Consider the following 26,801-nt stretch of genomic DNA (forward strand, 5'->3'; position numbering starts at 1 on the left):
GCCTTACCTTGTTCACTGATCGCCAGGATGCGAGTGGCAAACTTCTCCAGCATCAGCACATTGTTGGACAGCTTGATGACCAGACATAACAGGTGGGTTGTGTAGCCAGCACACACAGACTTCTTCAACCTACGGTTTCCATCTTCATCATCTGGGCAGTAGATGTATCATGCAGACAATAGTTCAGGCAAACTGACTACTTGGTGTCAGTGGACATGACTAGTGATGAAATGACTTCATGATGCTTCATAGCAACTCAGAACTGAGCGAGTGAGGTTACTGTTTAGGGCATTTGCAGCAATACTCCAACCATACCATTGTAGAGGCTAAACTGGCATTGTAAACTTTAGACAAAATGGAAATTAAGCTACAATCTTTGACATGACAAGACACAGCTTCTACCATAAATATCATGGTCTGAGAGCAAGTACAATGTGTGAAGTCCATTTTCTGGTGTCCCCCGCCATGATATTGCTGGAATATTGCTAAAAAGCCGCGTAAAACTAAACTCACTCACTCTGACAGCAATAAAAAATTCCCCAAAAAGCTGTGACAGACATGTTTTCCATCACTCTGTATTGAAACAGCCAATTTAACAAGAAGAAAGAGCTGGATGCTTGAGGCAGAACAGGGTTACAGAAAGTACCTCAAGTAAGCACCACAAATTGACTCTACAATCCGAAAGATACATCAAAGCAAGTCAGGTTTTTCAAGAGGACAAGTGACACCCTTATTTCACTAGTCTTTGCATGAACAGGACAAAGTTGTTTACTATGTTTAAATTTTCTGTCAGATTTAATTTGTTTAAAACATAGAAAAGCTCAAGCATTAGGAACTTGTCTAAAATGAAACCTTTCAAATGCTGCAAGTCAATGAAGACAATCCTGATTGGATTTTCACTTGTCCTCAGCACAGTATGGTTGTCTCAATCCAACAGGACAGGCTGATAGCATCATCTCACCTGACTCCTCAACGAATGGCAACAGGACGCTGAGGTTGTTGTCCTGACTGAGTACATGCACTACTGCTTCACGACCCATTGTGCTGAATATAGGTATGGCATCTCGTGACACAGAGGTGAAGGTCATTGAGAACAGGTTCTGGAGGATACCCAGTGGTTCGGGATCATCCAGAGGTCGAGCACTGCCATCTGAAACCAAATCAAGACGATGTACCAGATTCAGAACATCACTTCCAGCTGCTCCAATCTGTTCCCAACAGGGGCATTCCAAAACTAAACTAAAAATAAAACACCATATGTAAGCAAAACTTTTACTTGACAAGGCACTGCTAAAAACAAATATCTGTGATCAGTTGCAATGCGACATGAAGTGAAATATTGGCATGTTGAATGATCAACATCCCATACCACTAGGTTAATATAACAGTTAACACACATTCAGCTGTTGCCAGTTTTCCTATGAGATAAAGACAGGACACCTTGTCCAAAAAGCAATAAGAGTGCCAGGTCTGTTTTTTAACCACGTTATTGAGATGCTAGGACTCAACTTACGCTTATTGTGGTACTCCAAAAGATGGTCGACATACTGGAGAGTCTGTAGGTGGTACACTAGCTCTAACCCCAGCTGTCGAGCTGGCATATCGTCCACACCTTCCTCTGGGCTGTCCTCCTGGTGACACCAATGTCAGTATTAGCATTATGTCACAGTTTCAGCCACAGTCACAAGCAGAGCAACACAAGTCCACAGTCACACAATCTCATAGTCACATTCACTGGTCTGGAGACAGGACAACACAGTTGGAACGGATCGCATAGATTCATCATGCTTCGCATTATCATGAAATCAGTTAAGTTGAGGTTTCACTTGGGTTCAGAGTTCACTTGAGTATTAGCACTTGTCATAAGAGATTCATGTTTAGTTCGCTGTTTGAAGTATTTCATCCACTTCACCAGGAGACCAACATTTAGTTCCCCAAACACATCATAAGTTTAGTTACTTCAGTTTCACAGCCACAGTCTCAGTCTCAGGCACAGTCACAGTCTCAGGCACAGTCATAGTACCAGTCAGCTAGTTAGTCAGAGTCACCATTAGTTTCAGTCTCAGTCACGGTCACAGTCACAGTCACAGTCACAGCCTCAGTCACAGTCACAGCCTCAGTGACAGTCACAGCCTCAGTGACAGTCACAGTCACAGCCTCAGTCACAGTCACAGCCTCAGTCACAGTTACAGTCACAGCCTCTGTCACAGTCTCTGTCACAGCCTCAGTCACAGTCTCAGTCACAGCCTCAGTGACAGTCACAGTCACAGTCACAGCCTCAGTGACAGTCACAGTCACAGTCACAGTCACAGCCACAGTCACAGTTACAGTCACAGCCTCAGTCACAGTCACAGTCACAGCCTCAGGCACAGTCTCAGGCACAGTCACAGTCACAGTCACAGCCTCAGTCACAGTCACAGCCTCAGTCAGTCTCAGTCACAGTCACAGTCACAGTCACAGTCTCAGTCACAGTCACAGTCTCAGGCACAGTCACAGTCACAGCCTCAGTCACAGTCACAGCCTCTGTCACAGTCTCAGTCACAGCCACAGTCTCAGGCACAGTCACAGCCACAGTCACAGTCACAGTCACAGCCTCAGTCACAGTCACAGTCACAGCCTCAGGCACAGTCACAGTCACAGCCTCAGTCACAGTCACAGCCTCAGTCAGTCTCAGTCACAGTCACAGTCTCAGGCACAGTCTCAGTCACAGTCACAGGCACAGTCACAGTCACAGCCTCAGTCACAGTTACAGTCTCAGGCACAGTCACAGTCACAGTCACAGTCTCAGGCACAGTCTCAGTCACAGTCACAGTCTCAGGCACAGTCACAGTCACAGCCTCAGTCACAGTCACAGTCACAGCCTCAGGCACAGTCTCAGTCACAGCCACAGTCTCAGGCACAGTCACAGTCACAGCCTCAGTCACAGTCACAGCCTCAGGCACAGCCTCAGTCACAGTCACAGTCACAGCCTCAGTCACAGTCACAGCCTCAGTCAGTCTCAGTCACAGTCACAGTCACAGTCTCAGGCACAGTCTCAGTCACAGTCACAGTCTCAGGCACAGTCACAGTCACAGCCTCAGTCACAGTCACAGTCTCAGGCACAGTCTCAGTCACAGTCACAGTCTCAGGCACAGTCACAGCCTCAGTCACAGTCACAGTCTCAGTCACAGTCACAGTCACAGCCTCAGGCACAGCCTCAGTCACAGTCACAGCCTCAGTCACAGTCACAGTCTCAGGCACAGTCATAGTACCAGTCACAGTATTAGGCTCAGTCATAGTACCAGTCAGCTGGTTAGTCAGTCACTGTCAGATAGTACCAGTCACAGTCTTAGTCACAGTCATACACAGACACAGTCACGGTACAAGCCAGATCCACAATTACAGCCAATCACAATCACAGCCACAGTCACGTCCACAGTCTGTGCCACATAATCTGTGTCAATTCTGAAGTGCATAGAACATATACACTACCTGACAGGTGAAGGTTCTCTGGTTTAGGAACATTCAATCAGCCGCTGCCTTTCAATTGCTGGCCATTCTCAAGACAACCAGGAGATGGACCAACCAAACAATGGACCATGCCCACCCAAACCTCTAACCAACAAGTGTGGGATTCAATGGTTCCACTGACTGAAAATCCCACTGGCTATTTTTATGTGTATGTGAGATTATATTTCACACAGATGTCCCTAGTATCACATCATGTGAAAATGAGCAGTCAAATCAGCTGAAGAAGTAGCAGTGAGTGAATGAGTGAGGATGGATCTACAGCATCGCTGGAAATATTTTTGCATTATGACAGTCAAGAACTCTAGATAAGGGCTTCAGTGGGACCCTACCATGCAGGGAATCAATCCACAGCTTGACAGAAAAATATTTCAACTACTATGTTCCCTCCAGGGAAAAAGATTGGTTGTACAAAAGATGAGATCCTTGCTTCCTGTGAAACTCACCGTCATTTGTATGAGGGACCTGATGATGCCATTGGTTGTGTCCGGCTTCCAGCTAAGAAACAGCAGACCCTGCTGAGTTTTGATGAGGTGCAGCAGCAGCTTCTGAACAGCAGTGAAGATACTGGCCTGACTTGACATTGCTGGTGTCGATGTCAACACGAAGATACTCTCAAGCAGGCGACTGGAACACACAAAGCTTTCTTCCACCAGATACAACAGAATGATTGATTTTTCTTTTTATACTCTGGGGCTTGAAGTAGCAATTGTTTCTTAGAAAAGCTTCAACTGTATTCAAAGATATATAATTAAATACTTGTCATAATACTCTATCAAGGGACTTTCACCCAAAGATTCTCAGGTAGGCACGCCATAGCCACCTGTCGCCTACGACATAACATGCCAAAAGAACCATGGAAGCTGACTGCTGACTCTTATAGTGAACAATACTTATCATATCACTAGATTCTTTATACAGATGTGGCCAGCTCCGACAGCTGACCTGGCAGATGTTGCAGGCGTCTAACTCTAGCCATCTGGTTTAGTAATCTGAGCACATAATTAGTAAGCACTGAATTGTGCTGACTACTAATATGCAGGAACGAGGACAAATGTTGAAAACTTACTCTGTGATTGATGACAAAAACAGAATTCTATTACCATGATGAACTAGAGGTAGGGTATTTGTAGGACAACTCACCACTCATAAGCTGTATGAAAGAGGCTAGGCAGAGGGTCTACAGGAGGCTCTCCTGATGAGAACACATGAGTCCCTGGAAGCCCACGGCGTGGCTGAGCCTGGAAGAGAATTCAGGGAACAGTCTAAGAGTCCATATAACCCAATCAGCCAGTTGTGCCCTGCCTCATTTATTGCCTGATACCTACTATTGATCGTGCTTGACGCCTGACCCTGCCCACTCCTGTCATCCCTAATCTACTCGTCTTTGGCCTGTCCGTAACCAACTTCTTTTTTGCAAAAGTTGTCACTCTGGTCCCACTCCTTATTGCAGTTTCCTATTTCTGTTTACAGTTGTCCCTGGTACCCAAATCAGTCAGTACCCTTCATCCTGCTGCTTCAATCCTCATACTCTCCCCTCCTTCTACTGTCATCCCAATATTGGCTGCTGCCTTAATGCCCTGCCCATAACAATAATAATAATAATAATAGAGCATTTGTATTGCGCTATTCTAGGCTAAGTATCCTGCTCAAGGTACACAAAACGTCAACAGAAGCTTGTTGCAAGAGATGATTTTTCAGGAGACTTCTGAAACTGGGATAAACAGAGCAGGAACGGATGAGTTGAGGTAGATCATTCCTCTCTTTAACAAAAGAGAGAAGCAGTGTTGTCCAAATCATGTGAGTTTTACTTTGGGTACTGTCAAGTGCTCCTGATTTTCTGATCGAAGTGATCTAGATGGACAATAAGGTTGTATTAGTTCTGAGAGGTAGACAGGAGCTATGTAGGTCAAACATTGATGACCCGGCAAAGGACTCTAAAGTTGATCCTGTGCTTGATAGGAAGCTAATGAAGTTATTGCAACATTGGAGATACGTGGTCATATCTGTGACTGAGAGATTTGGTACGAGCAGCAGTATTCTGTACACGCTGTAATCGATCTCTGAGGCATGAAGGTGAACCTGCCAAAAGACTATTGCAATAGTCTATCCTCGAAGACACAAGACTTCTACAGAGAGTGACAATGGCTTCCTTGGTAAGAAGTGGTCAGACTCTGCCAATACAGAGGTGAAAATAGCATATCTTGGCTACATCATTCAAATGGTCAGTCACACCCTATACTCACAATGAGTTCAGCTGCATGCATGAAGACCTTGGTGACTTCTTCCAAGGCGGCCACCAACTTGTCAACATCCTCCTCCTCCATGCAGGGGGGTGATGTCTGCTCCCCCTCTCCCTCTGCCCCCTTCATATCATCATCTTCCAGAGGAGGAAGGGTATCCAGTACACTGAAAATACATCACAGTTGCATACATACACGGCCATGCTTACATCACGGGGATTATCAAGGAATTAAAATGTAAATTAAATTCAGACTGAAGGTGACAGAACAAATTTTATGGATGATCAACTTCTTTATTTTCACAATAGCGACGTTTCGGTATGGATTCTTATACTTGAAAACGGAATAAGAATTGATACCGAAATGTCGCTATTGTGAAAATAAAGAAGTTGATCATCCATAAAATTTGTTCTGTCACCTTCAGCTCAACAACTTCTAAAATGCCTTTGAAACAGTTTAAATTCAGACTGGGAACATGTACTACCATTTGTCCAGTCACTGTGTCTTTCAGCCCTTCACAGCACCACACACAGCACCTTACTTACCATCCCCTTAATATGATTGAGGTGTGATCAATACTTACTTATCTATAATGTGAGTCAGATTCTGGAACAAGTCAAAGGTGTGGATTTTCCGACTCAGAGCAGTCAATGCAACGCTTGTCCTGGCCAACTGAAATAATTCAAATAAACCATTTCACAACAACTGAGTAACTACATTTAGTTTCTAAAGCCTGAACTGTTGCACTACTGTACCACGGTAACCTTCTGTTAGATGGTATTGAGATGCATTGTAACAGTACTCCACTTATGTGACATCAGCTTGATTAGGGAGTATTTCAGTTATAACACCGTGTTGCAGCTTGACTAGGGAGTATTTCAATTATAACACAGTGTTGCAGCTTGATCAGGGAGTATTTCATTATAACACAGTGTTGCAGCTTGATTAGGTAGTATTTCAGTTATAACACAGTGTTGCAGCTTGATTAGGAAGTATTTCAGGTATAACAGTGTTGCAGCTTGATCAGGGAGTATTTCAGTTATAACACAGTGTTGCACCTTGATTAGGAAGTATTTCAGTTATAACACAGTGTTGCAGTTTGATTAGGAAGCATTTCAGTTATAACACAGTGTTGCAGCTTGATTAGGAAGTATTTCAATTATAACGCAGTGCTGCAACAAACACTATGGATCCCAAGTTTACCTGTTTAGTGAGCATGATGTCCATAAGCCTCCTGTAGCAGCACACTGCCTCCGTGCCGTCCTCCTTCTTCACAGACTGCTGGGGGTGTTTACCCAGGAACCACAGCAGACCACTAGAGAAGCACAGCGTCTTGTCTAGTGCACTTACGATCTGTTGCTTCACGCTGAACGCCATGTATGGAGACAGGAACAGGTCAAGCAGCTTGTGCTGAACGTCCCGCTTCTGCAAAACATGTGCCAAAGGTTTTGAGTGAGTGATGTGGGTGAGGTGAGGTGAGTGAGGTAAGAAAGGTGAGATTAGGTCACGTAAGGTGACATGAGTCATGTGACGTAAAGTAAGTGAGGTAGTGAGTGATTGAGTGAGTGAGTGAGTGAGTTAGGTGAGAGTTTGAGTTTGGTATTTATAGTTCTGCTAAAGTGTAAAATATCTGATAAAATAAGTTCAGTCTTACTACAGCTCCAGTGGTAGGGAGACAGGAAATGCGAAAAAAGGACTTTACTGAGGAGAGTGCAGAAATCAGCAATGTTGGTGCTTATCTCCTCCCTCTATGCGAAGATAGTGGAACCCTTGAAATCCCTTGAAGTTCCCTTCCAACCACCAGAAGCCTCCCTTTCCCACGCATATGGTACTCTCCTACCCACCCAACCCCCCTTCCTTCGGGAACATTAACAGAGGTAGTTTGGTCTTGTTCTTCCAATGTTCATCTGTGATGGGGGGATCACATCCAGTCGAACTTGTCTTCTTGGGAAGCATTCGTTGACTGGAATGTGATATTTATATCAGCTAGCATCCTGTTAGCGTCTAATGCAACTGTATGTCAAGATTTCTATCAAGGCCTTCATGTACAAGTATCTCCATTACGAATAGAGTCATAATCATTCATGTTGTCTGTTCAAGACGTGCGAATGGACTCTCAACCATTTTACTCTGCACGATGCCTTGGTCTCACAAGTCACGTGATAAATAGTGAGATCTTAGATATTATAGTTTCTTCCTCCAACTAGTTCTCCATAGCAACTCTTTCTTCATGATGTCCTCATCAACTCCTTCAATGTAACTCCTTCATGAATACAGGGTCATCATCACTCTTGATAAAACAGAATGAGTGAAACGCAGCGTCTTTGTGGAACCGTTAGTTGTTGTGCGACAAGCGGCCCAAACTGGTGAATGCCAGAGACGTCCTCAGTGTTGATGTTCCCTAGGTAGTGGTTGGCAAACAGTGTGTTGTAATTTCCAAAAGCAGCTCTCCATTATAGTTGTTAGCAAGCAGTTTCAATGTAGAGCCAGTGTTGACACCAAGTCTCTCACTTCATGTGGATTGGAAGCCACAAGTTCAAGTCCTGCTGCTTTGTAGGCTCCCAGTATAATGGTTCTCATCCATACTGAGATAGTGTTGCGGGATACTTCTGTAGGTGTAGAAAATGGGATGAACAGGTGCTTGAAACATTGTCTACTAGTTTTAGTTCGTTGGAGATATACTTTCAATGCTCTGACTGGGCACAATGATAAATACTGTGTATCATGTGGCCCAAGGACTGTAGATGATGCCAGGATGTGGAAATGTCTCTCCGGTTGTCCAGGCAGTTGATTTTGGCGATAAAATCCAATCACAATCCTACATGCACAGTCTCATGACGATTGATGTTGAATCATGTATGATTGAAGGCCAGAGCATTTATTTCTGACATCCTTGGCGCTGTTGCTAGAGTGAGTAGAAAGTTCTTGTTTATGTAGAACACTACTGTGAAATCGTTGGTGTGGACCAATTAGTAGTCTGTTCCTCAATGTGGTCGACCATTGTCATACTACATTGATTACAGTTTCCATCTCCAAGCGGTTGATATGCAGAGTGCTTTCGTTGCTCACCAAAATTCCTGCTGCAACGTCATTGTCTAGGTGGTCACCCCAACCTGGTAGCGATGTATCTAGGTAGAGATGACTGTTGCAGTCCAGCTGTCAAATGAGTCCATGTACAAACATTGCAATAAGCATGGCATAGTTGTAGTCTTCCCCTTCAGGTCAAGTGCTGCGCTGAGGTTGGTAGATGGAGAAGACACTGCCACTGTTACAGTGGTAATGGAGAGAGTAGAACTTTGTGTATCATGGATTGAATCTTGTCTCAACATTTCCATATTGTGAAGATTTCTCTTCCCCGGAACGTAGAACTTGCGTCAGATCCAATGCTGATTTCATCAATAATCTTCTGGTAATACGATACCATTCAGTGTTCGCCATGCTCCTTTCTGCAGGAACGCTCCAATCAGCTGAATATTCATGAAGACAGTTGGTGAGGTAGTACGAGCAGGTAGATGCTTTACCTGTAATAAAGATGTTGGTACTGAAATCTCTATGATATACAATGAAGATGTGCCATTCTTTGTCTCCAAATCACCAACACTGTAACTTTTGAGCGAGCCGTCCTCCATGCGCAGTCTGTTTCTAGCTGGCTGGCTGTCATGGCACAAACTGTCATCTACTGCTGCAAGTCTCCAGATAAACAATGTTAAATCTGCTGTTAGACAACCTCTATGCCTAATGAAGACAATCAGATGACTCTGTTGCAGTTGTAAATGAAGACTTCCTAATGTTGATAGTGATGTTTACGTATGTAGACAACTTCCTGATATCAGATCGACAGCTGCATTCTGGACAGGGCACTGTCTCTCGAGGACCAATCAGATTCCAGATGTGACGTCACCAGTGTTGGAGCCAAATGATCATTGTGAAATCTTGTACAGTCGGTGACTCCCTTTCCACCATTAAGGTTTGTCCATAACTTCACTGTTTGGCTTGTCCCGGAGACACAGGAGTGAGCACGTGTAGATGACTGAGTAGAAGCGTGCAAAACCTTCTTCCACCTAATACTGTAGACTGCCCTCCTGGTTGTTGGTGTTTTTCTAATGAATATAATACCCTTGTTATCTTATACATATGTCATGAAGTAATATCCACACTTTCCCATGTTGGTACAGGTTGACAGTAGCACCAACGGCAACCTGCAGTTAGTGCCAGACACTTGGAGATAAACTGTTGATCCTTCATTGAGAGGATCATCTGATCCTTTTCCAATTTGAAATCTTCTGGCATTAAGTGGCAAACGTTGGCATGCTCTTTCTGCATGTGTCAGTCTAGTAGAATAATTTGCAGTCCCCGTAAGTGTTCATGCATGCATGTGCACATGCTCATGCAAAGGATGTAGGACCCGATGAAGCATGCAGGGAACCCTTCATTCTTAAGTGTTGAAGGTAGGTAAGTTGTCTGGTACTGCAGATATCAGCATAATCAGAGGGAAAGTCAAGATGTCAGTCATCGTTGATCATCTTGTAGATGAGGACGTCATTGGACTGGAGAAGTAAGGCCAGCCCCATCATAAAGCATGATATAATCACAGAAGACAACTTCATTTTCCCTGATGTAGGCCAGTGACATGTATCCCTGTCTGATGATCTCTATTCCTCCATAAATGAATTTAGGGATACATGGTATCAGTCTAAGAACAGTTATTTTTCCTTATCCTGACTCTACTTAATTGCTTATCTCTTCCACTCTACGAAGGTTGTGGAACACTTGGAATCCCCTGAAGTTCCCTTCTAAAAGAAGCGGATGTAAAATACACTCACCCTCCGGAAGCCTCCCTTTCCCACCATAAAGGTCAAATGACCTGCCATGCATGTCACTCTCTCCTCATAGCCCGACACTGTCGGCTGGTGTCAACATGAGTCACTATATATTTTTCTATTTCTGATAATATTTTAAGTGAAACCAAGTCAAACAACCTTAATACTGTATTCCCATATAGATGATGATGATGATTGAAACAGTTCATGCCAAATGATGAGTGATATGAGACACGACTCACCAGCATGTTGAGTGCTATGTCCGGACTGAGGCTGCAGAGACTCCCAGCCAGCCGTATCCCCATCTTCAGGTGTCGCACTTTGAATGCTGACTCAGGTTGCTGCATGGCTTGTTCAAGGTCAAGGCCATCCATTGCCCACATCATGAGTGTATTCAACACATCTAGAAAAGAAAAGATTGAATGCTACAAGATGCAGGAGTAAAGTTTACACACCTGGAGCAATTTTCAAGCAATAATCCAACTAAGTAATGATTGCACAATAGGTAATGACAAAGGAGCCTATAGCTACTGGTTACTACTCCTCCTTAAAATATAGACTAACAAGGCAAAAGACATACATACCTAACAGACTAAATGAGTGGGTGAGTGAGTGAGTCGGGGTATGAGTGAGTGGGTGAGCGAGTGAGTGAGGGAGCGAGGAAGTGAGTTTTATACCACTTTAGCAATATTCTAGCAATATCAAGGCAGGGGACACAAGAATTGACCATAGCTCTTTGGCATGACAAGCGAATGCTTTAACCCCCATCATTCCCTAATGAAAGATAAACATAACATATCACATAATGAGCATGCTCATTACAATGCTTCGTTGTGCTTCAAAGTACTAACTTATTTTGGCTTTGTAGAGTTAACTAACTCACCTGTGCGGTTGTGCCGCACCATCAGGTAAGACAATCCTTTCACCAAGTACCCAGGAACAGTTTCTAAAGCTTCCACCCACCTGAAGGACACACACAGCAACAACATCACATAATCTGATTAACAAGAGTCACTGAGGACAACATAATGATAACAATAATGCTAATGTTTGCACCTAGAATCCAATTCGATGTTGCTCTCCAGCATTATATTATTACCCTCACAGAATTGTACTTTCAAAGCTGCTACAAAGTGCTAAGTCCGACCTTATTGGTCTGTACATCTGCTTTTCAGGTACCCATTTTAAACAGAAGTGGGGACTTAGTGCAATAGTGCCTTGCATACTATGAGATCTAGGTCACAATTTTTGGTGTCTCCACCCGAATTTTTTAACCCGGGCTTCAGGCATGAGTGGCCAACATGCGAACCACTACACCACTGTGCTCCACAAAAAATGAAATATGCTGACATTTCTGTAGCTTATGATCAATACGGGAACCTTGTCAGGTCAAAGCACAGACTAATATCAACAATGCAACAACAGGGGTGTCATATGCAGGCTAAAGCAAAATCTCTCCTGTAACAAATCATCAGCAATGGAATCTGGTCAAGTCAAAACAGGAGGCTGACACTAACAGTCCAACAACAGGGTGTGATGGCACACAATCAGCCAAACACTGTACCCAGTCAACTTCACTTTTAAGCTGCTACAACCCGAATGAGGACTGGTCCCTGCCTTGGAATCCCATCAGAATCAACACCAGTCACAACCAATGGAAATAGTCTTACAGGACAGATTCTGGAGCAACATTACAGGTGTTCCCTAGTTGCATGTGACTCAATATGCTGTACTGCACCCTGTCGTGCAATATGCTCAACAATGCTAACAGATATCAGAATCTTACTCCGTAACAGCATTTTTCAAGTACAAGTGTTACGAAAAAGGGGACATGAGGTTTCAATACTTCCTGTGGTACTTGGAACCTATGCACCAGGTCACAGTTTTATATTCAACATCAGTGGAAAAGGACCCCTTGAACTTTCATGATTAACAAAATAATACCAAGACACAGTGTTTAACAGAAATTTCTGGCAAACTCATTCAAATATAGATGACATTTTTCTTATGAGTACAATCTTTTTCTTAGCTCTGAAATCATATGTATCGCAAACATTTCGTAAAGGGTTACCAAACTCTGGTAAACAAAAGCATCTATGGTTGGTCAGGAGGTTGTCAAATGTCAACCAACTGCAGTGCTAGCAGATTGTATTTAGCCTCATCAGATGAGTAATACATCTTACTTATCATGCTTGTCATCATCAGTGAACTGTTTCACAATGTTCGCAAGGTTTGCAGCATCCTCTGGGCCCTCATCTGTCCCCTCCTCAGTCATCTCCACTGACTTGTCATCTGCCTCTTCCAACGCAGTCACCTCCAGCTGATATGCAGTTGACGACGGGTCACAGAAAGTCTGATACACAAATATACACATACATTCACCCTGTATTACAGCAATAAATCACTCACAATTTTTAGAAATCACATCACATTCACTAGGCATTCAATGCAACTTCATAACTTCCTGCAAGAAAGCCTCTTCCTCTTTAATGATCCCCTTACCTGCGAAATACATACCACCTCTATGAAGCCACAACTTTATGAAATTAACATGAAGTGGGAAAACCCCAACACAGCAAAGTTGTATCCCAGCATGTCAGTTTCAGAATGCTTAGCCATTTACCACTTTAAGCAAAACCTACAAGTGTATGGTCCCAACAAACCTAGAGCGAGTGAGTCAGTGAGTATGGTTTTACACCCCTATTCTAGCAATATTAATTTTAGGGGACACCAGAAATGAGTTTCATACATTGTACCCATGTAAAAACTGGGTCTTTAGTGTGACAAGCAAATGCATTAATCACTAGGCTACCCACTGCTCCCAACAGACCTAGAAACATAATTAGGTCACAATGGGATTCAAACTTACAAGCATAGTCTGGTGGCAGTGATGGGAACTTACAGCAAAACTGCTACACCACAAACATTTGGGTCACCAGTGCATGCTACCCACAAAACATAATTTATACGTTATGACGACAGTATCTCACCTGATTAAAAGAATAAAGTCTCTCAATAAAGAGCCCAAACTACTTACTGCAAGCGGAGAAATGAAGGTATGAAGTGGATTGAAAGTAGATCCTGGATAAGTCCAGGATTCATCACCGAGCTCGTATATGTCCATTCCCTGCAATCACACAACAAACATATTCTTTCAAACACACTTCAGTGAAGAGCTGCATTACCTCAGTACGTTATATTAAACATATATATACATCAAACTTGCCATCCTTTGTTTGGGACTATCTGGACATAAAACTCACCGGCATGATGTCTGCATCCTCCCCCATGAGGTCATCTTCTGATGAGATGTCCTCATAGCCTCCGTCCTCTCCTTCCTGGAAGTAATGGTGGGATGTCACAGAATGAGTCAGTCGGGCTTAACAGCATTTCAGACAAAGTCTCAGAAATTGTTAACATGGCCTGACAACTGACAATGATGGTGAATACACAATGGCTGACCTGTGGGAAAACCTGAGGCAATGCATATCTTAAATTCTGGTAGAATACTAACAAACATAACCTAGAAACATTTGGGATTTGACCCACAATCATAGGTTCCTGGCACACACAAGGGACACAACTTTTTATTCGTCCTTTGTGGCATGTTATGTATCTGTGAGCCTAGCCAAAGAAAGGTGATGATGGTCACAGATAGCACTGAACTGAAAAAACTGTTCATCACAAATACACAAGAATCATCCAGTTTGTTAGACTTTACACAGCCATTCAGTTTTACTTTCACCTACAAACAGAATTTGAGACAGGATTATGGATTCATAGTCCATCTACCTCTCTTTTCCAACTAAATATATACCAGCATATGCAGGCTTATCCCTCAAAACTGCATCCATCCTTCTGACACTTTACAGAACAATATGCTCATACCAGTTAGACCCCATATTTTCTTAAAATAAAGACAACATCCTTCACAAATACCGGCAGTTCTCCATCAGAAAACAGAGCATCAAGAGGAGACTGCTCCGGGGTAAGAGTGTCATAGATCTCATCCTGGCCCTCATCAAGAATTTCACCTGCAACAGAAACACACAAGTTGTCACGACAAAGACATCAGACAATTGGCATGTGATGCAAGCTTCCACATTGTAGTAAGCTTTTATACTCCAATGCTCAATAATGTATGTAGACATACCCAACTCTGTTTCTTCTTCTGGAGGAGATGATGGCTCTGGGGGACGCACTTCACGCATGATAGGTGACCTTGACCTTGACCGCTCAAACGATCGTCTCCGAATAGGAGGCTGTGGAGGACTGCGGGGTCTAGATTCTTTTTCCTCAAAAGCCCGGAGACGTTCCCTTTCCTTCTCTTGCTCCCTCTCCTCTCGCCTCTGTTTCTCCCTTTCTCGTTCTCGTTCACGTTCCCTGTCCCTTTCCCGCTCTCTTTCCCGCTCCCTATCTCGCTCTCTTTCCCTATCTCTGTCTTTATAATAATCTCTGTCTCTGTCCCTATCACGGTAGTCTCTTGGCTCACGGGAGCTCTCCCTTGAACTGGAATAATCTCGACTGTCACTGTCCCTGGAGTTTCTCCGAGCTTTAACATCCCTGTCTCTATCACGGTCTCTATCTCTGTCCCTATGGTAGTCCCAGTCGTATGAGTCCCGAGAGCGTGTTTCCTCCCTTGAGTCGTATGGCTCCTTTGGTTCAGGAGGGAAGTCTCGGAACTCTCTCGGAGTTTGGTCATGTGGCTCTGGATCATGAGCTGGTTCAACTGGAGCTATTGATGGAAGAGCTGGGAAATCTCTGACAGGTTCTAACACAGCTGGAGGTGGAACGGGCTGCGGCGGGGCATCAAATGCCCCGGGCACAGAGCGATACATGATGTCTGGAGGGGGAACAGGTTGTGGAGGGGGTACAAGGGGGACAGAAGGGGGAGGCACAGGCTGAGGAGGAGGAGCCTGTGTGGGAGGAGCATGTAGAAATGGTGGTTGTGGCTGGGGTGGAGCAATTTGCTGTTGCTGCTGCTGTTGCTGCTGCTGAAGTTGCTGTTGCTGCTGCTGCTGCAGCTGCTGTTGTTGGCGTTGCTGTTGCACAGCCTGTTCCAGGAGATCCAGAGGATGTTGTTGTGCTGGTCTGGGTGGGGGCCTTACCTCTATTTCCTGGTGTGCGTCAGGGGTGCTTGAGGCACGGCTCTCTGCAAATATAACCACCATGAGAGACACTACATTTACTTTCACATTTCACCTTCACAATCTTCAAGAAAATGAATGAACAGCTCATGCTATGGTCAGTGTAGTTTCAAAAACAGTACCCTGGCCTGTAAATAATCATGTCTGAGATGGGCACAAAGTGGTTAACTGCATGATACAGGTGTACATCATTGGGGACAAATGCATGGGGGTTGCATCTGAAAGCATGAAGTTTCATTCTCTTTCTTCAATTACCCTGTGTTTTGGGCCCGACTACTATTTTATGTAGGGGTGGGAACTCTCCGTCTCTAACTTCAATCACCCTGTCTTGTGGGTCTGACTACCATAATAAAGTCAAGCATGACAATGGTAAAAGAATCTATATCGAAATGTTGCATCATATAAGAATAAAGAAGTTGTTATCCATAAAGAATTGTACTTTATTATTGCTCACAAACCTCTAATATGCCAACCAAACAGATCGGCCGGACTGCCATTATGATGGGGGTGGAGGGCGTGGGAACTTAATCTCTAGTTTCATTCACCCTGTCTTGTGACCATGAACATGACTACCATTTACGGGGGGGGATGGAGGGACCGGGGACTCTCTATTGGTACATTCACCCTGTCTTGTATCTGTCAACATGACTGCCATTTACTGTTGGGGAGGAGTGGTGGGGAACTCTCTATAGCTTCATTCACCCTGTCTTGTGACTGTCAACATGACTACCATTTATGGTGGGGGTGGAGTGGTGAGGGACTCTCTATAGCTTCATTCACCCTGTCTTGTGACTGTGAGCATGACTGTCATTTACGGTAGCGGTGGAGGGACGGGGGACTCTCTGTAGGTTCATTCACCCTGTCTTGTGACTGTGAGCATGACTGCCATTTAAGGTGGGGGTGGAGGGGTGGGGGACTCTCTATAGCTTCATTCACGCTGTCTTGTGAGCATGAGGTGGGGGTGGGGGTGGGGGTGTGGGGGGTCTTTCTCTGCTGCCTCACTTACCCTGTGTTTTTGGTCTGGGCGCAGGCTGTGGTGGAGGAGGAGGAGGTGGTGACTCTCTGTCCGGCTTCATCACCACCGTGGTCATGCTGCCATACACTGCCAGGGTGAGGGTGTTGTACCATCCCTTCAGTATCAAGCCATCAGTTGGCACCTACACATACAGTCACATGCAGTCTAAGCTGAAACCTTGTACGCCCAATAGACATGTTGGCAAACTTTTATGGATCACCGATTTAAAACAGTTTGTACTGGGCACCTAGTCCACATCCCTATAGCACCTTTAAAGTGAAAAGTTAAAAACCAAACTCACGTCTTCCTCCGGTTTCATCACGATGGTGACATTCTCCTTGTAGTCCAGGCTGGAAGAAGCAATAGACAAAGTCTGTTGTTCATATTAGTCACAATTCACTACACACAATTTGGTTTAGTTTGTAAATAAATATAGTTGATATTATGTCCATCATAGTGGGGTGTAATGAAATCACTGAGTTAGTCATCTTGACAACTGAACTACTTACTAATCCCTGATGTTATCAGTCTGTGATTGACTGCATCTACTCACAAAAATATCACAAGTGACATTGTTTTATCAGAGCAGAAGTCTGGGGTCAGCCAATAACTGGCTGACAAGTTGAACAGTAGGATTCTGCAAATGATAATAGCTTAACTGCTATTTCTGCTGAAACGTATAAAATTTGTAGCTAATCTCAAAATGAGCTTATCAACAAATACCAATATGCATCAAGAAACTATTAAAAATCTCCCAAAGTATTTCAAGGTTTCTATGAATAGAAACGTCACAGAGCATAACAATTACATACAAAACAAAACATCATGCCAGTGATGGCACGAAATGGAAACAGAAATGCATGCTGCTATCAGGCTGCTGACATATTTGATGACAGGCAGGCTTTTTAATAATTCTATCCACTTCAGACACAAAAACTATACAAAAACAAACTATGGAATACTGTCTGTAAGGACATGAAGACTGAAAGTCATTGTCAATGTCAAAGCAACACTCAAATGGTTACGATTCAAGGGTCTCTTGATTGAACACTGAAGTCTCTCAGACCCAGGACACCCTTAAATATGATCAAGGCACTTGTGATTGTCTAGCTGTAGATACAAATGTGTGATATACATACATGCCCAGCTTTTGGAAAGTGGAGGCATTTGGAGTGCTGAGATTGTTGGCGTACAACTCCAACTTGAACGATGATGGATTGGTAGCCCTGCAAAACAAAGCATGTGATGTTCAGAATATGTGAATGTATACAATGCTTTATCCAAAATGTAATTCATGCTTATTATGCTTTTCTCCTCCATCTATGCAAAGACAGTGGAACATTTTAAATTCCACTTAAAATCCCGTTCTAATTAAACCGGACGTACAATACACTCACTTACCAGAAGTCTCCCTTTCCCGCTAATACGGTCACATGACCAGCCATGCTTGTCACTCTCTCCAAAATCTCATAAGTCGGACTGAAATGCCATCTCAGTCCAAGATGTGCAACCTCATGAAGACTGGAGTATGAACCGTGTGCTGTTGCTCGGGCGAGTAGAAAGTGCGCTTTCTGTGTCAATAATTTAAGCGATGTCTGGTCTAGTGGCTCATAGACATCACTCATGAGGTGTTGTAGTACAACATTCGAATCCCAAGCTGGCGCATCTTTCAAACCGCTTCCATTTATTGCTGTATAAGGTGCAGGTAGATCAACATAGAGCTGAGGTGACTGCCTTCACTGGTGTAGTAGAATAGTAGTAGATGGGGTTTGTTATCCGTTTCGTGTGCTCCCCTTCAGCATCTCCATGGCACCAAGGGTGTTCACCAAACTCGTGCTAGTACCAGCTCAGGTCGCCAGGGCACAGGGCAACCATTGTTTCCTGTACCTGGATGACTGGATCCTCAGCACGCTCTCCCAACGCCTGAGTCGAGAATCCACACAGTCGGTGATGGATATTCTCACCAGGTTAGGTTGGGTTATCAATTTTTAAAAAATCAGAACTAGAGCAGACAAAGGATCTGGTTTTCTTGGGGATGAGGTTCAAAACAACCCGAGGGTTGGTTTCTCTGTCCCAAGAGCGCATTTCCAAGGTACAGGGCATAGTGTTACATTTCTTACAGTCCCCCGTGGCCTCAGCACAAAATTGGCTTCAGTTGCTAAGCAACATGACAGCGGTTGTGGACACAGTTTGGTGTACACGTCCAAGAATGCATCCCATTCAGCAGGTATTCGCAGAGCAATGGTTCCACTCGGAGAGCTACAAGAAGAATCTGGCCACTCCCAAGTGATTGATTCCCCACTTGCAGTGGTTGACCAACACAGGAAACCAGTTCAAAGGTTTACCTCTGACGACTCCGGTCAGACGGATGCCTCCCTCACCGAGTGGGGGGCATCCTGGGCAACCTTACAGTGTCGGGCCTATGGCCTAAGCACGAGGTGACCTTGCACATCAGTGTGCTAGAATTGAGAGCAGTCAGGTTCAAATGCTTCATGGATCAGGTTCTAAGCCGTTCGTCTAGAGATGGACAACCAGACAGCGATGTCCTACATTCTGAAGCAAGGCAGCACATTGTCTCCATCGCTCTTTCAGGAGGCATGGCAGTTTCTGCTATGGCACAATCAGTTTAGCATACGGGTTATGCCTGTCTATCTCCCAGGGGTGGACAAAGTGTGTGCAGATGCACTCCCACCACGTGTTCTAGCTCCCCACAAGTGGTTGCTCGATCGGGACATATTTGGGATTATCTCCCAGTTGTTCGGGTCATTCCAGGTGTATCTATTTGCCTCTGGGGTGACAAATCAGAGTCCGATGTTTTGTTCTCGGATTCTGGACTGCCGCCTTCCAGCTGGACTGGATCGCCTCTTGATTTCCCAAAGTCCTGTCTCAGCTTGCCACCCAACAAGTGCGGCTACTGGTGCTTCTGGCACCTCTGTGGTCATCTCAATGCTGGTTTCTGGTAATACTCAAGTAGCTAGTGCAGTCGCCTGTACAGTTACCTCGGTGATCGAACCTACTATCCCAGAACGGCCAGCCACACCCCAAGCCCAGGATTCAGTGGATGGCCTGGCCACTATCGGGAATCGCCTCTAAGTGAGGGTAATTCCTGCATCAGTTGCAGACACAATACCGGCTTTGAGGAGGGATTCCACGAATGTGCAGTATGAGGATAGATGAGCCTGTTATACGCGCTGGTGTGGAAATAGAGGGGTTCACGGTCCCCTTTCCTCGACTGTAGTAGAAGTGTTGGGAGTTCTTATAGTCTCAATTAGAATCCGGCTTAGCTGCTTCTACTATTTGAGGCTACTCCACAGCTATTTCAGCTGTAATATCATCCATACCGCAGCGTGAGGATACAGCCGATGAAGATGACGATCAGTCTTCTTCTTCATCCGAATGACCTACTGCAGCCAATCAACCGTCATGCAGGGCGAGTGTAGTTGTAACTGTTGCCTGGCCTTTCCATTGTGAAGAGGCCGGTATCCAGTGACTGCGGTGCAAGCAGCGGCAGTTGGTTCGCAGAAGGTGTTGTGTGCAGACATTGTAGACGACAGTAATTAGAATCCAAAAACCAAACACAACATTATTTAGATTGAGATTACAGGACGGAAATAAAAGCAAAAACTTATCACCGTATAGGGACCCAAAGTTCCCATATTGGGAACTTCAAAGGATTTGAACTGTTCCACTGTCTTCGCATAGATGGAGGAGATAATCATAATAAGCATGAAGTCGGGGTAAGGAAAAATAATTGTTTTATCGACACTAAAAGTTGGTGAGTCAAAAAAAGGTATCCAACTTTTTGGATAACAATTCCTTGTCTGTTGCATGCAGGGCTGTTCCAGTATTGATGACCTAGCATCACTCTCTGCAAAAAACATGGAGATGTTATCCATACAGTTATGCCCATCATTATTCCATCCAAATACATGAGGCGAAAGATGAGTCAGTATTTATGAATTATGGGTACTTACTGATGCTACTATTTGAACATAACAAAATCTGAAAATTTCAAGAAAGAGGTTGAACATAATATTACAAAAATTAAGCTCAAATTGTGACCCCAGTTTAAAGCAACAGTAAACTGACGATGAGGATAATGGTGAGGGAGTTAAGTTTTACACCACTTTTAGCAATATTGCAGAATACCATGGTGAGGCACACCAGAAATGGGCTTCACACATTGTACCCATGTAGTGAATCAAACTTGGGTGATCAGCATGATGATAATGATGATATACTCTCAGTCCAACATGATGACATTACTTCTCAGGTTACTTCTGACAAGGCTCAAGGCAATCTTCTCTTACACAAAAGAAGATTTCAAGAAAATGAACTGAAGCGCATTGACCAATACATGAAGGAATACAAAGTAAACTTGATGAGATAACCATATTTGTATTTACCCAAGTCTCACGCCACCGGGAAAATCTGCCTGCACCTGTGTACGAAGTGGAATCACTCGCACCTCGTAGATTATCACTGGACATGGAAACTGTACCAAATCCAGGTTAAGTTCCTAAAATGAAAAACAGAATCATGTCTTAGTAATTAGATTCTAAAAGGAAATAGAAAAATATGACATATCAATAATTAGATCTTCTTAACATGCTTCACATGAGTTTCAGAATCTTCTTAAGTGGAACCAATTGACTGAAAAACTACCAGCATACAATTTTCAAACTCACCTTTGCCTCACCATGAAGCTTACAAAGCTCAAGATAATACCTAAAGCCCATGACTGATATAGAATAATCATATGAATGGCAAAAAAAATCTGTTTATCTGTTGCCATTACCATTCAGTACCAATTAAGTCCTGACTTCCACCTTCCATTATTAAAGGTCACATGCAACCAAACAAATCAACCATAATTAAAACACAATTATCACTTATTCATAACATATAATATACATTGCTGCTTGTTAAAAAACAATTAAACAAAATTATAAGCATAGAATCGCGATTCAAAAGTGCAATATTTTGTACTTCCACTTAATTCCCTCAAAACGAAGTCCTCGGGAGACCGAACCCAGTCATAGCGGGTGGATGTGCACTCAAGTGTAAAAACGGCTTCCGATTGGCTGGTTCATATGCTGATATGCTGAGGGCTCATTGTGTGTACAGAAAGATGATCTGTTTGGGCATTTTAGAAGTTTGGACAGTCACAAGAAAGTAAGACTGTTTATGTATTACAACTTCTTTTATTGTACTTGATGCATCGTTTCAGCAAGGATTCATATACCGTTGACAAACAAAATCATATACACTAGAAGAAGTTGTTATCCATAAAGAATGTATAAAGAGATGTTGGGTTTTGTAAATACATGGTCTCTGAATCTGCGTTTGACCCAATCAAAAATCATCTCTGTAGAGATGGTCAACTACTGTGTGGCTGGAAACTGTCATCCGTCCAAGTACAAAGCAGGACTTGAAACTGACGAGTTTGCACCAGCTTCCGTCAGATCCAGTCATCCAAGAAAAATAGATGTAGTTTGTTTGCAACCCACAGACATAAAAACATGTCCTGTGTACAAGTACTACACCTGCCTAATTACATAATGTGGCAGAGACAGGATTCGGGTACATGAGTCGTAAATCAATTTATTTTGTTTACGGCGTATAGCCTGACTGGAGTTAAGTTCAAATTACATGTGGCCTATAATTGAAGCTGTGTATTGCATACTGTCTTTAGCAGACAAGCAGGCAGACATATATGTGTAAAAACACCAGACATTGGTGACAGAGGCTGCTTACCACAATCAGCAAGTTTTTTTATGTAACGAGTGGATTATTTACTTGTTTGTGTACACAACAAAGATAAGTAGTCAGACTACTGCTCACGACCTCATACTCCGGGCATTCATACTGTTTCAAGAACCTATCCACTGCGCATGCGTTAGGTGCAGCGCAGCACAGCTGTTGAAACCACTTTTTCCCCCAACGCTGGGGGGAAATTTAGTGAATCATTTGTACTCTGATTTCGCGGGCTGTTTTTTCATCGCATTTTTTTCAACTTTATAAGCTATAAGCATGATAAGCAGTTCACAGATTTTCAGGTTGATCCTCAGCATTTTGTTGCTTGAGCGGCAGAGGTAAGATGCTTTGTTTGTAAACAAGCTCCCAGTGACGTCACATGTAAAATTTGATATGTTTCGGGATTCAAAACGGCTGGGCGAAAAATAGGGCCTGCGCGGAAATGACTAACGATTGTATATATTTGACTGCCCTACTGTGAACATGTTCTGCAATACTCAGCATAAGGACTAGAGGATGCAGACAGTAGATTTCTAAAGACGGTAAAGGGTACAGAACAGATATTCGGTTCTCCCATCGATTGATATCGTTACTTAAAAAAGAAGGATTGATGACACACACGATGTGTCCACAGTAACAGTCTATCCATGTTTGTTCACCAGATTTGCTTCTTGGCGTCAGTGTAAACAACCTGCATCGTCTGGTCTTACAAACTGAAGAGATTTGTTAGTAAGCAGGCCATGTGACAAATATAGCAACAGGCACATTTGCAAATCTGTGGCAGTAACTGAGACAGAACATTAAGGTGATTTCCATTTGTCTATAGGAAATTATGTGCAAGGTATAATAAAGAGTGCTCACCTCTGCATTTTCATGAGAAAACGTATCAAAGAACAAAAGTTCGACCTGCCGATCGGCGTCGGCCATGTTTCTTCTCGCTTGAATCACGTTAAATTCCTAGTTATCTCCCTTACTTGGCGAGATGTTGTCTGCTCGATCTTCTCCAAAATCTCTCTGGTCATACACTGAACTACTTCAAAAGTGTTTTAAACAATTTCAACATTTCCCTCACTTTCCCTTATAAACGTTTTCATTGGTTTGTAAGATAAAACTATCGACTGGTACAGAACATCATCACAAATGCGGGTGGAATGTGTGCACTATGTCATAGAATTAATGATGTCAAGATATATGTAGGTCTTTCTTTCAAAGAGTGAAACCATCAGTAACCATACGATTTATTTGTACCGGCTGTGTTCAATTATATCATAAAGTGTACCTTTCAAGTTACTTTCTCTCAAATATATGCATGTGTAAACTGGGGGCGGATACAGCTTTTTGAGAAGGGTCGGGGGTAGGGTGTGTGGAGGGGGTAGAGAGAGACGGCACTCTTGAATAATTGGGGGTGCACACTTCAATTCCACGTGAGTTTAGGACAAAACGGCGTGTGCACACATCTGCACGCCACTCCCACCCGTCTGGATCCGCCTATGTAGACAGAGGAACAGTTGCAGATATATATGCAAATGAATCCCCTCAACAAGGAGTCGGTGATTCACCTTTCTGTCAACATCCGCAAGCGATCTCATCTGTACACGAGGAGTATGAGCATCTGAACACTGCAATCGCCATGATTCATCGTCATGTGGGCATGAAGTCCAAGTTAGATCTGACAAGACCAAATCCCCAGCACACAAACTCAGCCGCCTAAACCGCTCAGCCACCGCGAGTCCCAGATGGGACTCAACCCAAACAGTACTAGAATTTGTATTTTACTAAGAAAGTGCAACCCCAAATATGAGATGTCACATCTGACCACTTCTAAAATGGCATTGTGTCAACACTGAAAGAACATGCGCGTAATGTTAGCTCCAAGGTTTTCACAATCAGTCACAAGTGGGATCGAAACAGGCACCTTTCTCTTGCCAGAGCGGAGCCTTAGACAGGTAGCTCTCAATGCCCCCGAGTGGATTAGATCCTCCATGGAAACAAAAGTTAGACGTGGAACAGATGCCAAAAGTAAAAACTACGTGACTTAACTGAGATCCATGCTCTTTAAGAGTGCGACAAATGTCTTTGACAGCAACAAACTGCAATCGTCTGAAACTGTAAAGGAATTAAAGATGGAGGTCAAGAACACTTTATGCGCTTTCTCAAATCAGAGATTGATGTGGACACAGTTCTAGAAGACCGCACTGACAGCAGATACGATCATATATTTAAGGAAGGGGACAGACCCAAAGTGGAGATCATGGAAGACAAGTCCCCGAGATGGCTATCGCAAGGACCAGGAGATTCCGAGGTTAGAGAAAAGTAAGTCAAAGTGAGCACATGGAATAGGAATAAACAGAACACACTGAACAGAAGCAGAAGCAGACGGGCTTCAAGGTCACCAAGAGGCATCACATCCACAACACGAGTCAAAGATAAACCGGGAGTAGTTACACCGAAGGGAAATGCTCGAGTTCAACAGACAGAGACTGAAAACTATTTTTCCACCTCCAACTGACAGATCAGTTGCAGACGTCAGAACGCCCCAGTCTAGCCAGTCGGAAATCCAGACAGCCATCAATGAGACAAGAAGAGAAATGTACCAGACATAGACTGACTTCATTTAAGAAGAAATATAAAATGTGTTCGCTGATGTTATCTTGAGACTGAAGTCATACCAAGGAACTTGTACAAAGGCCTCCTTGTTATGCTACCAAGGGAGGGAGACTGCAGCTCATGAAACTAGTGAATGGGAATGACCTTTAACCCCAGTACGGTGTTCTGCTTAAAGTTGCTATGAAGAACAGATCATGAACAAACATGATTAAAAAAGTCAGATGGACCAGACTATCACGTCGCAATGTGCAACCCCTTGGAACAATGACATCAGTGGAACGACCCCCCTTTATTTAAGATTCGTCGACTTCAAGAAGGCATTATCAAGGTTCATTTTTAAGTAGTTATTACGTAATAAGCTCTAAAAGGAAACAACATATTTCACTTCAGTGGTGAGCGGTGACATAAATATGCAGGGTTTACTTTCTGAACATTTTATATTTATCCGAACTGTTGTTCTCAACTCTCAGCGGGTCGGTGGGGTAGCCCAGTGGTTAACGCGTTCGTTCGTCGTGCCGATGGCCTGTGTTCGATTCTTCACACGGGTCCAATGAGTGGATGCAATATCTGATGTCCCTTGCCGTGATATTGCTGGAATATTGCAAAGCGGCGTAAACCTAAACTCACTGAATCAATCAATTATCCCGTACCCTGACCTCAACGCTTGGGTACTTGAAGATCCGTGAAGATCCGAATTAGAATTGGTCTTCAACAACCCATGCTTGACGTAAGAAGCGACTAATGGGATCGGGTAAGAAGAGTGGCTGACAGGATAAATAATTTGAGTCACCATGCACATGTATGAACTGCAGGAGTTATCTCAATGCGACATATCTCGCGTGTGTCGCAAGTCGTTTGTGAATTGGGTTGGTGCTTGATTGACTGGTTCGGATTCAGTTATATGTCGAAGACTGCTGAGTGCGGCGCTAAACCAAAACCAAAACAAAGCAAATATCAGTCAACTGCTGACTGCGACTGCTCAGGTTCAAGGCGGCCAATGGCTATGATTCCATTAGCGGCACTCATTTGTGGCATACTGATTCCCTTTCTTCCAGGCAGAAAAAAAAATTGACAACATTCAACACAACGTTTGCCTTTATATATGATCGATACCACATGCTTTTCCGCTTACCTACACGTGCATTCTGCTTGCATGTTTCCTCTGACGTTTTTGCGAATATTTCCTCAAACGCTTCTGAAACAAGGAGAAACGTTAAAATTGCCCCGGTTTAGCTCGATAGTGACACATTCGGAAAAAATGGTATATTTGTACTTTTTGGCTGCAACAAAACTTCCTCAATATGCGTTTCTTTTTCTGAAGAGTATATATTACAGAAATTTGCAGTTAATGGTTTGGGGAACGTTGTGGACATCCAGCTTTATATTCGATGTTTCTAAACTATTACAATATGAATTATTTGCTTGAAATCTGAAAACTGAAAACATTGTTCTTGGATAATTATCTCTTCATATTACATATACAAATGTAAAGACTTACATAACAAGTAAAGTTTACAGAGAAGAAATCAATACAGCCAAATTATCCGGCTGCATGATAAACACTATTCACATAACGAGACCTAACAGCATGTAAGAAATATTTTCATGATTCAAGATTAAATAGCAAATAGGCATGTGAACCACTGAGGTGGTGGAGCACGCTACCGATACACATTCATAGCTTCTGTTCGGTAGCAAGTAGATT

The 26,801-nt window shown here is 43.5% G+C and overlaps 1 protein-coding gene across 1 annotated transcript in view; it reads right to left on the minus strand.

Annotated features, from left to right (window-relative positions):
* The window catches only part of LOC137258482 (protein virilizer homolog), a 44,833-nt gene extending 21,407 nt beyond the window's left edge, over positions 1-23,426 (minus strand). Inside the window, exons 1-20 of the mRNA XM_067796167.1 lie at positions 23,351-23,426; positions 21,139-21,251; positions 17,872-17,958; positions 17,034-17,082; positions 16,724-16,874; positions 14,724-15,722; positions 14,510-14,604; positions 13,834-13,908; positions 13,608-13,697; positions 12,754-12,923; positions 11,454-11,533; positions 10,813-10,973; positions 6,954-7,175; positions 6,334-6,422; positions 5,754-5,916; positions 4,651-4,748; positions 3,954-4,134; positions 1,514-1,631; positions 962-1,150; positions 8-151 (exon numbers count right to left, since the gene is read on the minus strand). Coding sequence (XP_067652268.1) covers positions 8-151; positions 962-1,150; positions 1,514-1,631; positions 3,954-4,134; positions 4,651-4,748; positions 5,754-5,916; positions 6,334-6,422; positions 6,954-7,175; positions 10,813-10,973; positions 11,454-11,533; positions 12,754-12,923; positions 13,608-13,697; positions 13,834-13,908; positions 14,510-14,604; positions 14,724-15,722; positions 16,724-16,874; positions 17,034-17,082; positions 17,872-17,958; positions 21,139-21,251; positions 23,351-23,416 — 3,340 coding nt within the window. The 5' untranslated portion in view covers positions 23,417-23,426. The remainder of the gene's footprint in view (positions 1-7; positions 152-961; positions 1,151-1,513; positions 1,632-3,953; positions 4,135-4,650; positions 4,749-5,753; positions 5,917-6,333; positions 6,423-6,953; positions 7,176-10,812; positions 10,974-11,453; positions 11,534-12,753; positions 12,924-13,607; positions 13,698-13,833; positions 13,909-14,509; positions 14,605-14,723; positions 15,723-16,723; positions 16,875-17,033; positions 17,083-17,871; positions 17,959-21,138; positions 21,252-23,350) is intronic.
* Between the last annotated feature and the right edge of the window lie 3,375 nt (positions 23,427-26,801).

Source organism: Haliotis asinina, chromosome 12, assembly GCF_037392515.1.
Source record: "Haliotis asinina isolate JCU_RB_2024 chromosome 12, JCU_Hal_asi_v2, whole genome shotgun sequence".
NCBI lineage: Eukaryota > Metazoa > Mollusca > Gastropoda > Lepetellida > Haliotidae > Haliotis > Haliotis asinina.